General features: G+C 40.5%; 1 protein-coding gene across 4 annotated transcripts; it reads right to left on the bottom strand.

Moving 5' to 3' along the window:
• Positions 1–170: 170 nt before the first annotated feature.
• On the bottom strand, positions 171–12389 carry LOC145487278 (uncharacterized). 4 transcript variants are annotated; one of them, XR_014049385.1, is made up of 5 exons: positions 11926–12389; positions 10640–11311; positions 7276–7830; positions 668–1470; positions 171–243 (listed from the first exon to the last, which is right to left on the bottom strand). XR_014049385.1 is itself a non-coding variant. In XM_081466025.1 (4 exons), the coding sequence occupies exons 1-4, from the start codon at positions 12152–12154 to the stop codon at positions 848–850; spliced, it is 2076 nt and encodes a 691-aa protein (XP_081322151.1). In that variant the 5' UTR covers positions 12155–12389; the 3' UTR covers positions 576–847. The 4 variants fall into 4 exon arrangements, 3 of the variants coding, with proteins under 3 accessions (XP_081322151.1, XP_081322152.1, XP_081322150.1); XM_081466025.1 differs by lacking the exon at positions 171–243 and having other exon boundaries at positions 576–1470; positions 10640–11308; XM_081466026.1 differs by lacking the exon at positions 171–243 and having other exon boundaries at positions 576–1470; positions 11929–12389.
• Positions 12390–13007: the final 618 nt, after the last annotated feature.

Here is a 13007-nt window from a genome sequence, read left to right as displayed (position 1 = left end):
AGCTTGCAATGACAAAAAGGACGAGTACATTAACAAAATAAAACGCAAAGAAGGCGAAATAAAAATAAAAAAGCAACAGAATTATTGAGAGCTTCCGGATTCTTCTCCTCATGTCTGAGCCAGAAATGTATGTGCGAACATTTAGGACTACGAAAACTGACCGCTTAAGGATGACCATTACATACTCATGGTTAGCACCGGCTTTGAAAACTCCTTGAAAGATTGTCATACTCTTGGAAAACCCTTGAAATGAAAAAAACAAAAAAACAAAACAAAAACAAAAACAAAAAAAAAAGGTTTTCATATTAAATGTCCGTGAATTTTTACCAGCAGTCTTTAAATGCCCTGAGACTACAGCTGGGATAAACTAGCAAGGTTAACATGGATAAGGGAATAATACTTTATTTATATGCAGTCTTAGTTAAGCAAACATTTTAGTCTCAAAAAGTTGATTTTGATGACTGTAACACTGCTTGTAATCTTACATTCAATGGGATTTTGAGCATTCTGTATTTTATTTCCCTCTACCTAAACAAATTTCACTTGTTATTCTGAGAGAACTCAGTTTGTAAAAATTGCTGAATTGTCCTTGAAAATCCTGGAGTAGAAGGTTTGACCTCTGCTTGAACCATATATACATGTTGGACTGTAGGTTATAGCCACGTACCTAATGTAAAGACCTCTGGACAACACAGGCATCTTACCGAGGGCATTAGCGATATCAGTGTACTCTATTGGCGTGATGCTAAGACTCTTCCTAATAATTCACCTTGGTTTGTGGACAGGCGAAGATCAGATGTTGGTATTTACGTCTCTAACAGGATTAAACCCGTTACTGGTATTATTTCTACGATGACGGCCTCAGTTTCATTTCAGTGAATTTCAGTGACAGATTATGTCTAAAGTGGTACCACCTGGCTCCTCGGCCATCACGTGTATCTCCCAGGTATTGTCCGTTTAGATTGGAGTGCTGGCAATTGTCGTACCACCAGGCGTCTGTATAGTGTACAGCACAGTTGTTACTAGATCTGTCATTATCTCTGTCTTTTGTAGTAAATGCCATGTTATTATGATATGCTAACGAATCTCCCGCTGTACCTGAATATGAACCCACTTCAAGTCGATACTGCGCCTGCTCATCACCAATGTTAAACTTGCTATATTTGGCGTACACTTTAACTCCGTTCCAGTCCTCCAGCTCCACTCGTAGAGAACTCGGTCTAGAGGCCGTCAGTCGGTGGATCTTGTCGTTTCCTAACCAGAACTCCGCAGTCAGCTGACCAAAGCCTGCTTTGTAGTCGTTCCATCCCCGATAGAAGTCTACCGAGCCATCTTGTCTTCTCTGAAAGACGGTCCAGCCTCCACCGTCAGTGCGCATGTCACAGTGGACAGTAAATTGTCCTCTACCGCCTGGGTTGACAGAGTACAATCCACTTTGAGTATAGCCAGATTTTAGCAGATCCGAACAATCTGACAAAAAGGAGAAACTTACGCATTAATTTCAACTTTTTAGTGTAACCTAACTCTATATAAAAATTCTAGTCAGTTATCTTTGCAGGTAGTGATAGGAAGGAATTTATTTTTCCTCACTCCCTTATTGAATGTCTTCTTTAAGAGTCCCTGTCCATAAATATGGGAAATAAGTCGGGAAGGGTCGAAAATTCGATTTCTCTCATATTCCTATGGTAGATAGGCTAGGACATGAGAAAAACTACTGGATAGTTTTTTTAGGCAAAATATCCTTTCTTTTAAAAGAAATATGCAAATTACCAAATTCCGTTAAAATCGTCATTTGACGCACCATTTTATTAAATAAGTTTGAGAGCCTCGCATGCAAAACCACATCATTCTTCCGTCTTTAAAACACTCAAATATTTTTGTGCAATGTTTAATTGTGTACTGGGTTGATTTTAGGGAATGTTGCGGTTTTTGATGGGTGCAAAATAATTAAATTTCGAAGACATGTATTTCATTCACGTAAAAGTACTTCGTAAAAATAATTGATTTTCACCATGTGCGAAACCTTCAAATGGATTAAGCTTCTGGTGGTTGAATGGCAGAAGGATGGTCTACAGATGCTTGTAAAAATTTCTTTGGGCAAATGATTGTGAGCGACGTGAGAGCTTTTCAAAGTACGTTAAAAATGCAGATATTTGACTATCCGTCGTCAAATTTCAATTAACGGGTTAGACATATATTTTAGCACGCGCCACACGTCTTGAGCTATATTAAGCTGAAATAGACACAGAGCTGATAATTTCGAAATGTTCTAACCTTATTTGTTGTAAAAGGCAGGTCCAAAAGCCGATTTGACATGTTTCTGTCACCATTCGTCGCACATAAAGGAGAAGTTTGCTTTTGTTTACACAACGTCCGGTGTACATCGCCAACTGTCAACTTATTTAATGGTCGAATACCATGAATCTATAACCCTCTCTCGACACATATGATCACTACTGCATCTAAGTCAAAAACGGCTAAGTGATTTGTAGATAGTTGCTTGCTTTGCACTACACCAAAATATTACGTTTGATGATCGTTTGATCTATTGCTGCTTGAATCCTCGCTTGCAGCGGTTTCTTGTTTGTTCGTCACGTAATGCGGTCATCCCATTTCACGGGGTAGGGGTAGGTTAATTTCTATCCTAATACGTAAGACTCCGTAATGCTGGGAACCACAGGGAGCACACAATCTTGTTGAGTAGGAAGAGATTAAATTAAGCAATGAAAAGAATGAATGGTTAACCATTGCCCGTGTTGTCATCTTTTACTAGACAACCGCTACCTACACGCCCTGCGTAAATACTGTAACGCTAAACTCGTACCTAGGTCTTTTCGCGCTGTGCAATTATTTTTGGTTTACATATAATACAGTGGGCTACCCTCGGGAAATGGGAGGTGGCCGCTTCATAGGGGTTGGCCGCGTAATAGACATTGGTGTACCTTGAATATTTTTTCACCATCGGGTTATAAATTTGTTAGTAAACATGGAGTCAATTCAAGGCAATCAGACGTCATTCTCGGAGACCCAGGGGCAGTTAGTGGGGGCGGGAAAAATGTCTAGACGGGTCTTCGCCTGAACTTTTCTCTCACCCGCTTAGACTTTTCTCCGCTCCCAATAACTGCCCCTGGGTCTCCGAGGATGACGTCTATAATGATTGTCTTGAATTGACTCCACTTTCACTAAGAAATTTATAAGCCGATGGTGAAAAAATATTCAAGGTACACCAATGTCTATTACGCGGCCAACCCCTATGAAGCGGCCACCTCCCATTTCCCGAGGGTAGCCCACTGTATTACATGTAAACCCATGTAAACCAAAAATAATTGCACAGCGCGAAAAGACCTAGGTACGAGTTTAGCGTTACAGTATTTACGCAGGGCGTGTAGGTAGCGGTTGTCTAGTAAAAGATGACAACACGGGCAGTGGTTAACTATTCATTCTTTTCATTGCTTAATTTAATCTCTTCCTACTCAACAAGATTGTGTGCTCCCTGTGGTTCGAAGCCTTACAGAGCCTTACGTATTAGGATAGAAATTGTCCTACCCCTACCCCGTGAAATGGGATGACCGCATTGCGTGACGAACAAACAAGAAACCGCTGCAAGGGAGGATTCAAGCAGCAATAGATCAAACGATCATCAAACGTAATATTTTGGTGTAGTGCAAAGCAAGCAACTATCTACAAATCACTTAGCCGTTTTTGACTTAGACGCAGTAGTGATCATATGTGTCGAAAGAGGGTCATAGATACCGTTAAATAAGTTGACAGTTGGCGATGTACACCGGACGTTGTGTAAACAAAAGCAAACTTATCCTTTATGTGCGACGAATGGTGACAGAAACATGTCAAATCGGCTTTTGGACCTGCCTTTTACAACAAATAAGGTTAGAACATTTCGAAATTATCAGCTCTGTGTCTATTTCAGCTTAATATAGCTCAAGACGTGTGGCGCGTGCTAAAATATATGTCTAACCCGTTAATTGAAATTTGACGACGGATAGTCAAATATCTGCATTTTTAACGTACTTTGAAAAGCTCTCGCGTCGCTCACAATCATTTGCCCAAAGAAATTTTTACAGGCATCTGTAGACCATCCTTCTGCCATTCAACCACCAGAAGCTTAATCCATTTGAAGGTTTCGCACATGGTGAAAATCAATTATTTTTACGAAGTACTTTTACGTGAATGAAATACATGTCTTCGAAATTTAATTATTTTGCACCCATCAAAAACCGCAACATTCCCTAAAATCAACCCAGTACACAATTAAACATTGCACAAAAATATTTGAGTGTTTTAAAGACGGAAGAATGATGTGGTTTTGCATGCGAGGCTCTCAAACTTATTTAATAAAATGGTGCGTCAAATGACGATTTTAACGGAATTTGGTAATTTGCATATTTCTTTGAAATAAAAGGATATTTTGCCTAAAAAAACTATCCAGTAGTTTTTCTCATGTCCTAGCCTATCTACCATAGGAATATGAGCGAAATCGTATTTTCGACCCTTGCCGCGAAATTAAGAATTTGTCTAATTTTTACAGGCAGGCAGTCTTAAAAGCTAGTATTATATTACAGAAACTGTAATAGGAAGGAATTTTGCACGAAGTTTGTTAAGAGCTGACCTATTTGTAATATCGAATAACTCTGTTCCTAAAAAGACACTGATGTTTTTAAAACAGAAGAAAAATTACAATAAGGAATAACCAAAGCTTCTTTTACTGAAAATAATGATTCTGACAATTATTTTTACAATGATCTTTTCTCCGGACTGAATACCAGACACGTTGTCCCAGACATGTCAAACGGTATATGCGCGTAATATCCGGTAATATTCTGCCTGGGATTGTAGCAGAGGAGGGAAAATACCATATACTAGTGGAATAAGTAGACCTTAAGTACTTTAGATGTGAACGGGTCTAATTTCAAGTTAGGTAGCCCCTTATGTAGTTATGGCAACGCATTTCAAAAAAGCCGAAGCACACTTTCAAGCTGAGTTCAATCATCCTTACCAGCTCACTTAAGCACTATCAAAACAATTTCAGGGAATTGAATGTCAATGAAATGGGTTTTTTTTTTCCCGGCATACCAGTACAGCGCACAAGACTTGCCGTACGACTCACCCATCATTTTCGTACTACTCGCTTGATTTAAGAAGTCCAACTTTCGAGAAAATAAAAACCACCATAGAAAGTGAAAGTGGATTTTAGCAGATCAGTACAATCTGAAAAAGAAAATGGCGTCTTTATGATTTCAGTTTTGGGGGTAATTTTTAGCCTTTTCCAGACGTTTATTTAGCTGGGGCGCAGCGTGAAAAACAGCACGCTTCTTTTGTTTATTTCTTTCTTTATTTATTTGTTTATTTATTTTCGCGCGCTGTTTTTTGCGCTACGCCGCAACTAACTGAACGCATGGAGAAGGCTAGGTAATTTTACATATGAGAAACTTTCCATGACAATTTAAATATTAATTTCATCTGGTATCACAAGGAAAAGAAAACAAACAGCGGTTACAAACATTACAAATAGACAACGCTTGGTCTAAAAAATCTTAACTGCATTAACTTGACGTTTGGTATGTTACAACATACACATTCAAAAATGACGGTGATAAACTTTTACAAAAAAGGATAAATTTGAACATAAACCGAGGCAGTGGTTGACAATCTAAAAAAAATAATAACAAAATTGATTCTTATTAAAAAACAGCTTCTCACTGCCAAGTTTTTCATTAAGTGAGTTTCTTTAATTTTGCGCGCATGTCGGACTTTCCAGTAGTAGCGTGGATTTTTTATTTTTAAATTTATAAGTTTATTTAGACCATGCATTGTCTATTTGTATTTTTTGTAACCGCTGTTTGTTTTCTTTTCCTTCTGAAATTGAAATGGGCAAAGAACAAGAATATCTCATTTGGTATAAATTTCGAGTACGTCCTGATTTTAGCAGATTAGGACAATCTGATAAAAAAAAGAAAAGAAAAGAAAGAAACGCATGCTTTAAATTTTCTTCTCAGTTCAACAAGCCGCTCTATAAAAAAAGTTGCAGTCGGGTTTTTTTTGCAGGTATCAATTGAAGCAAAGTATTATAATAGTATACTACTAGTACAGGAAAAAAATCATTTCTTAAACTATGACTGTGATGCACATGATAAGAGACAGAGATCCTTTTAAAAAAGAAGACGCGCTTTAAAAGGAATAGCTTCTCTCTCGCTGTTCTCCTAATCGCCAGATGCTGTAGAATGGCGCACAACCTCGTTTTCAGAGCTTTTCCCTTAGGAAAAAGCCCTGGGAACAATAGGTTGATTGGCACACAGACCATTGTAGCTGAGATGCGTCTTCTTGAGCCTTTAACATGGTGGCTTGCGGTCTTTCTTATTATACTGACATGCTCAATTCGTGGTTTAATAGTTAACACAGTACTGAATGAAGCGACTGTTTGCTTCATGGTGGACAACACGCCATATTAGAAAGTCAACTTCTGTCTCGGATCGAACCGCTTTGCTTTAATCGCCAGCGCTAACACTTAAGTTTTAGTTTCTAAGTTTTTGTCAATTTGGCTTTACTTCTTGATTTTTTTTTTTTTTTTTTTGGTTGATTCTTCAGAGAAAATCCCGAAAGATGCCGGCTTCTTGCGCACCACGCATATGGATCACTACGCTTCTGCGATAGATATCATTTGACTTGTGGGCGGGTTAGAGAGAAACTAACAGGAATACTGGATTCAGTTATTCAAATAAAACCTTTCGTACAATATTAATTGTGCACCCAACACCGTACAGCATCTAATAAAAGTAATGATTCATGATACTGGACTGTTTACATGGTGAATGTGCGCTTAAGACTAGCCTGACGTTGGCAGTTTTACGGACATGCCATCGTCGGACAAGTTTTTCAGCGCGCTTCCAAATGTAGCTAAATGTTTGAATTCGGTTCAGTTCAAACGAAAGCGTTGCCAAGAGTTTTCGTCGACGAGAGATTCAGTCGTGAGAACTTATGGTTATAAAGTAAATTGCCAACTTCATTTCTGAATATTTCTTTCTCACAGTGTAAAAACATTATTTGTTTGTCAGCATTCTTGAGCACTGCGTTTCTTTTTAGTCACAGAGTTACCTCGGACTGTCAGGTCCTTATTCTCTTTCATGATCTGACACATTTTGCCATCCAAAATCGGCCGTCTTTTCATTTTGCAGTTCTAGATGCTTCTCTTTTCTCTCTTTTAGCGCAATCTAACTCTCTTTCTCCGACAAATATACAGTTTTGCCATTGATAACTTACCGGTACCACTTGCTATTGGTCCCACACTAACATCACTTATTGCCTCGATATCAAACACTCCTGCACTTGTTGCCACACAAATGTAGATCCCAGCATCTTGTCTTCTCAAATCTCTTAAGAAAAGTGCCTCCCCTTTTCTCTGACTCCTCCCCACGGGCAGTGCTGCTTCTTGTCTTTTCCAGCTGATGACTGGTGCTGGATCACTAGTAGCGCTGCAGTTTAACGTCAAAGTGTCGCCAATAGCAACAGAAACTTTTCCAGGTGGCCTAACGGTAAACACAGGAAGAGAAACCACAACCAGTTGAGTTTTCTTTTCAACATTTCCTAAAAGGTTTACCGCTGAACAGAAGTATGCGTCAGAGTCGCTTTTACGGACGTGGGAAATTTGCAAGACACCCTTGCTATGTTGCGCCCTTCCCTGGGGTAACTGACCAGACGTCTTCCTCCAGGTCACCACTGGTGCAGGGTATCCGGTCACGTGACAAGTTGGTAGGGTGACGTCACTTCCTTCCGTGACGAACTTAGGTCCCGGCTGAAGAGAAACTTGAGGATGAACTGCAATCAAGTGAATATCATTAAGGCTGGTCTGATTTAGATTTCTAGATTTCAATTATTTTCTTTTGTGGGGAAAAAGCTGAAATTCAGAGTCTGCATGGATTTAACTGTCAGCTGAGCATTAGAAGGGTTTTTTTTAACTAGAACTGATAGCTGAGAAACATTTAGATAACTGAGTATTTCCGCCTGGAAAGAGGTGGATATAGCAAACTTTTTGCTTGTAACTGAATAAAATAACTCAAACGTTTGTCTAGACTTATGAGATAGGCATAAAGCGCCAGGATGATTTGGAACTTTGTGACCGTTCCTAAAATTTGTCAAGAAGTCTGTGGGTTCGAGAGAACGCAGTTCTAGTTGGGTAATGCGGAAAAATTCGAGATTTTGGGTATGTGTCTTTCTATGGACACCAATTTGGCCCCCAAAAAATTCTTCAGGGGCGAATGAAGTCATGTCCATGTTTGTCCAGGTGCTTTAATTCGAGTGTTGTGCTAAATTGCGGACTTTCGAGTGTCGAGGCAGCTTATTGTGGACTGTAGCGGATAAGTTGTTTTAACCACAGGATTGCTTTCGTACACCAACATGTCCTCCGTTTCATTGTTTCGGAAGTGAAAATGCCCTGTAGATGTTCCCCCAAACCAAAGCGATTCAAAGTCGTTTTCGTAAACAGGATAATTGTCGTAGTTTTGGTAATAAAAGCATGTCGTCTCGCATACCGACGAAACAGGCATTGTTTGTGTCGATTTATATTACATGGTCAGTATAAAACATAGACTACGGACTGCAGACTTTGGACTTTAGACTTTGGACTGCGAACTGTGGACTGCGCAATGTGGACTGCGCAATGTGGACTGCGGACTGCGGACTGCGGACTGCGGACTGCGGACTGCGGACTGTGGAATGTGGAATGCAGAGTGCGGACTGAGGACTGCGGACTGGTGACTGCGGACTGCGGACTGGGGACTGCGGACTGCGGACTGGGGACTGCGGACTGCGGACTGGGGACTGGGGACTGGGGACTGGGGACTGGGGACTGCGGACTGCGGACTGGGGACTGTGGACTGCGGACTGGGGACTGCGGATTGCGGATTGCGGACTGGGTATAAAACACGGACTTAGATATTAAACGCGGACTAAGCATTACGGACTGGGTATAAAACACGGACTCAGGTATAAAACGAGGATTACGCATTACGAACTGGGTATAAAACATGGACTCAGGTATAAAACGCGGACTACCGACTAAATGCGGCCTACCAACTGCAGGCCGTGTTTTTTGCTGATCGGTCGTAACTAATATTACGTAATACAGGTATAAACGAGAGCAAACCTTCTCGTAGGCACGTGCTTTGCGATCAATTGGTTTGTTTTCGCTGCTGCCTGAGGGAGGCCAATTTCACGCCTATCTAACAGCTCAGGCACAAAATGTTGTTCCTGGAATTTTTGCTTTTTGAACATACACGTTAAGATCTATCGACCGAAAAGCACAGCGTAACAATAGAAAGTAACTCTAGACATTGTTGGGCGGACTACTTTTTGTGATTGCGGCATTATTTATTAGTTCTACATTTCATACAAACTCGTCCATTTTCAAAATGTCATTAATATGAAATTAGTATGCTTGGGCTACCTCTCATGGAAGAACGGTTGTTAATGCACGATCTTTTGAAGGGTGTTGAGTTCTAATCTGTGATTACATATCGTGAATGGCCTTTTTATCACTATTTTCTATACAGTTAACAGTTGCAAAATGTAGACTACGAGTAGTCTACATTAGTCCATCGTGCCCGCGCCTGGTCCGAAAGAAGGAAAGTACGCCCGCGTGAAATATAGTTCAGTTGCCAGAGAACTGCGCCGGTATAGCAGAGGTTGTGGGTTCGGATCCCGTTAAAGCTTGATTTTTTTTTTCTGGCTTTAATCTCACAGCTGATCATGTTGTGCACATAACTGTGATGATAATTCATGTCTTCACACGTTTCTCCCTAGTTAAAATATATTATCTTTCATATATCCACCTCCGGAAAGGTTCATGGTAACCCCTGGGGATAGGTCCAGATCTCTCCATGATGGTACCATCGTATGATTCGAGTTACTTTTCCTCCCTGGAGACGCCACTACTCCAAGGGAGATAGGCTCTGTTTTCTCTGCCACCCTTGTTTGGCCGCACTTCTGTTTTTCTTTCTTTTTTTGTTTGTTTGTTTTTTTTTGTCTAGAAGTTTGCCCAGTGCCTGAGTCCGGAGGATGGGGCGGGGACCAATGCTAACCCCCCCCCCCTCCCCCGATGTCGTCAGGTCGCTAAGCTATCAGCTGAAAGAATTTGAGCTTTGTCTTCCCCTCCCCCCTGCCTTGGATGGGGGGAGAGGGGCTGTTCCAAACTCCAAATCCCTTAACAGACAGACCTTTAAAGCCCTATTAATTCAAATTTGTCAAGATTTACTGAAAGCTGAAAAATAGCTGTTAACTGTTAGCCGAGAAATGGTTTAAATTATAACTGATAACTGAGAATCCAGCATCACCAGGCAGGCCCTCGAGATACAACCTTATTTGTCTGAGTGTAGTGTTTGTTGGGGTAAGCTAAGATGCATTTACCTTGAAACGCTTCTTTGTTCACCTTTATCTGTTTACGATGACTCTTTTTCAGTTCACCGCACCACAAAATGGCTTCAACAGGTCGGAAATGTCGAAATCGACGTAAATGTTAATCAAACTTTTAAAGCAACTGAAAATTGTAGCCGTTTCCAACGAAAAAGTCAAGGCTGCATTCGTCGTAATTTAACTGTAATGTCAGTATTCAAAATAACCAGAAACTCACCATTTACTGTTAATCGCACCACTTCCTGTGAATTCCCCAGGATGTTCGTTGCTGAACACTGATACACGCCTGAGTCACTTCCGGTCACCTTCTTTAACTCCAACTTTCCACGTGAAACCACTGACTGAGTGATTTGTGACTGACTGTTCAGTTTACTCCACGCTACTACAGGTTCAGGATTACCGCTGGCTGAACACTGAAACGAGGCTGTTCCACCTTCGTTCACTGTCAACGTCACAGGAGAAACAACAACAGCAGGAGATGATATCGATTCACCGGGTTTGCCTTTAGTTCCCGGTATGCCTGCGGGTCCCATGTCTCCTTTCTCGCCTTTGTTTCCAGTCTCTCCCTGTAAGCCTACAGGTCCCATAATGCCTTGCTTGCCGCTCTTTCCTGGCGATCCCATAATACCTTGATCTCCCTTGTTTCCAGTCCTTCCTTTCTGTCCTCTTCGTCCCCGGGCTCCTTTGTGTCCTCTAGGTCCAGGTGAACCGGGAGGTCCTGGGGGGCCTGACGAGCACGTGATACCCTTTGACTGGCAGAGATTTACTCTCCCGTTTGATAAAAGTTTGTTTATTCTGAGCATCGTTTCTGCTGTGTGTTTAGCTTCTGTCGAGTTCTCATTTGAATCAACTTGACGGCTGTGTCTGTTGAGGTTAGGGGAAGAACCTTCTGGGAAGAAAAAAAATGAATTTGAATGGAAAGAACGGAAAGACTGCAATATGCAAAGCATTTATAACGATATTAATTTTGTGTTAAAGGTAAGGAGATTTTCGTGTCCGTGTTGCCATCATCGCCGCAGGCAAGCATTAAGTTTTCATCACTAGCTTCATGAAATGACTGAAACAGAAATATTTGACGTCTCCTTCAATCAAGACTAAAAATAGTAATTGAAGCATCACCAGACAACTTATCCTTTGCTCCAGTTTCCCGATGAAAAAAATGACCAAAATGACCTCATCGGTGTTGCCAAGTTCGAATGGACTTGTTCCCTATCATTGTGTCCACTTTAATTGTAGACAAATTTAACTTGTTTCAATGACGAATGATTATTTTCATGGGAAATTGTCTGAGGTGGATTGAAGAAAACTTGACCTGCTAACCTTCAGTTTAGACATTGCGTCTGCACAGCACAAACAGACACGTAGGAACACGTTTATTTGTGATTTGGTTTACACCTCAAAGAATCTACACAGTATACACAATTTAAACAAGCTTTGATTCTGATAATTGTATTTCTTGATTGTAACAACTTGTAAACTCTAGCTTGTATCACAAAAACTTACCACGAGCATTCTTGATGATCTCCCTGTCTGCGCCATTTGACGGGGACTTGGCCTCCGCAACACTTTCAAGAGTGTTTATTCTTTTCTTTTGCTCGTGTAATTCCAGCTCAACTCTTAAAAAGCCGGCGCAGTAAAACACAATGGAGAGAACAGAAATAATGGCGGCAAATGAAGGCATACTTTGCTTTTGAACAGCCATGATTTCGGCGATATCAATCCGTAATTCCATAACGTAAGTGGAATACAAACTGCTTTAGCTCGTTACGTGATACTGGGATCACGAGTTTGGGTAACTTGCCAAATGGTCTGCTACTGATGTCATGCGACTGAAACAAATATAGGTTCGCAAGGCATATATGATTGGAATATAATCTTAGCTGCCTGCAGCATACAAAGAGTCCGCTTACTCTTTAACCTAAGTTCTCGCACTGAGTTCGCAAACCCACCGCAATATATTCTAGTTACTAAAGAGATGAATTTTTAAGACACTTAGATTATTTGTCATCATTAAATTAACCGTCTTGGCGAGTTTGTGAAGCTGGAGTTTCAAGTGATAACACTTCATCAGTGCAAAGTGACGAGAAAACTTTGTATTTCTAGTTGTGTTGTTTTCTTTTTTCTATTTCTCCACTTCATCTTGAAATACAACAGTTTATTACAATCACAGTGAGAAGAAATAGTGAAAGGCAAGCTACATGAGTTAGACAAATTATATGCTCCAATTACTTTTAGTTCAGGATAAAAACGAAACTTAATAAAAGAGAGGACAGGGAGGAAAGAGTAAATACAAAAACTAATAGGATTTTACAATAGTTGATGTTAGAACGCACCAGCGACTCTCACGCGAAAGCTTTAAAATCTTCTTCTGGCGTATCAGAAGGGTTGTTATTGTTTTCTATGCTTAGTTGAGTTCCTGTTGACACACATACAAAAAAAACATTACATGAAGTAGGGTAGCTGTGGTAAATAGTTCTATGTCAACAGTGGTTGTGACCAGAAAAGATCTGAAAAAAGGCTTCACACCGCACGATTAGACCTCTCCCTAGAGTAAAGTTAGGCAGTAACACTGCCTACGACAGGCA

Source organism: Orbicella franksi, chromosome 5 (genome assembly GCF_964199315.1).
Source record: "Orbicella franksi chromosome 5, jaOrbFran1.1, whole genome shotgun sequence".
Lineage (NCBI taxonomy): Eukaryota > Metazoa > Cnidaria > Anthozoa > Scleractinia > Merulinidae > Orbicella > Orbicella franksi.
The sequence above is the reverse complement of the archived record's forward strand: the minus strand, read 5'-3'. Positions and strand labels throughout refer to the sequence as shown.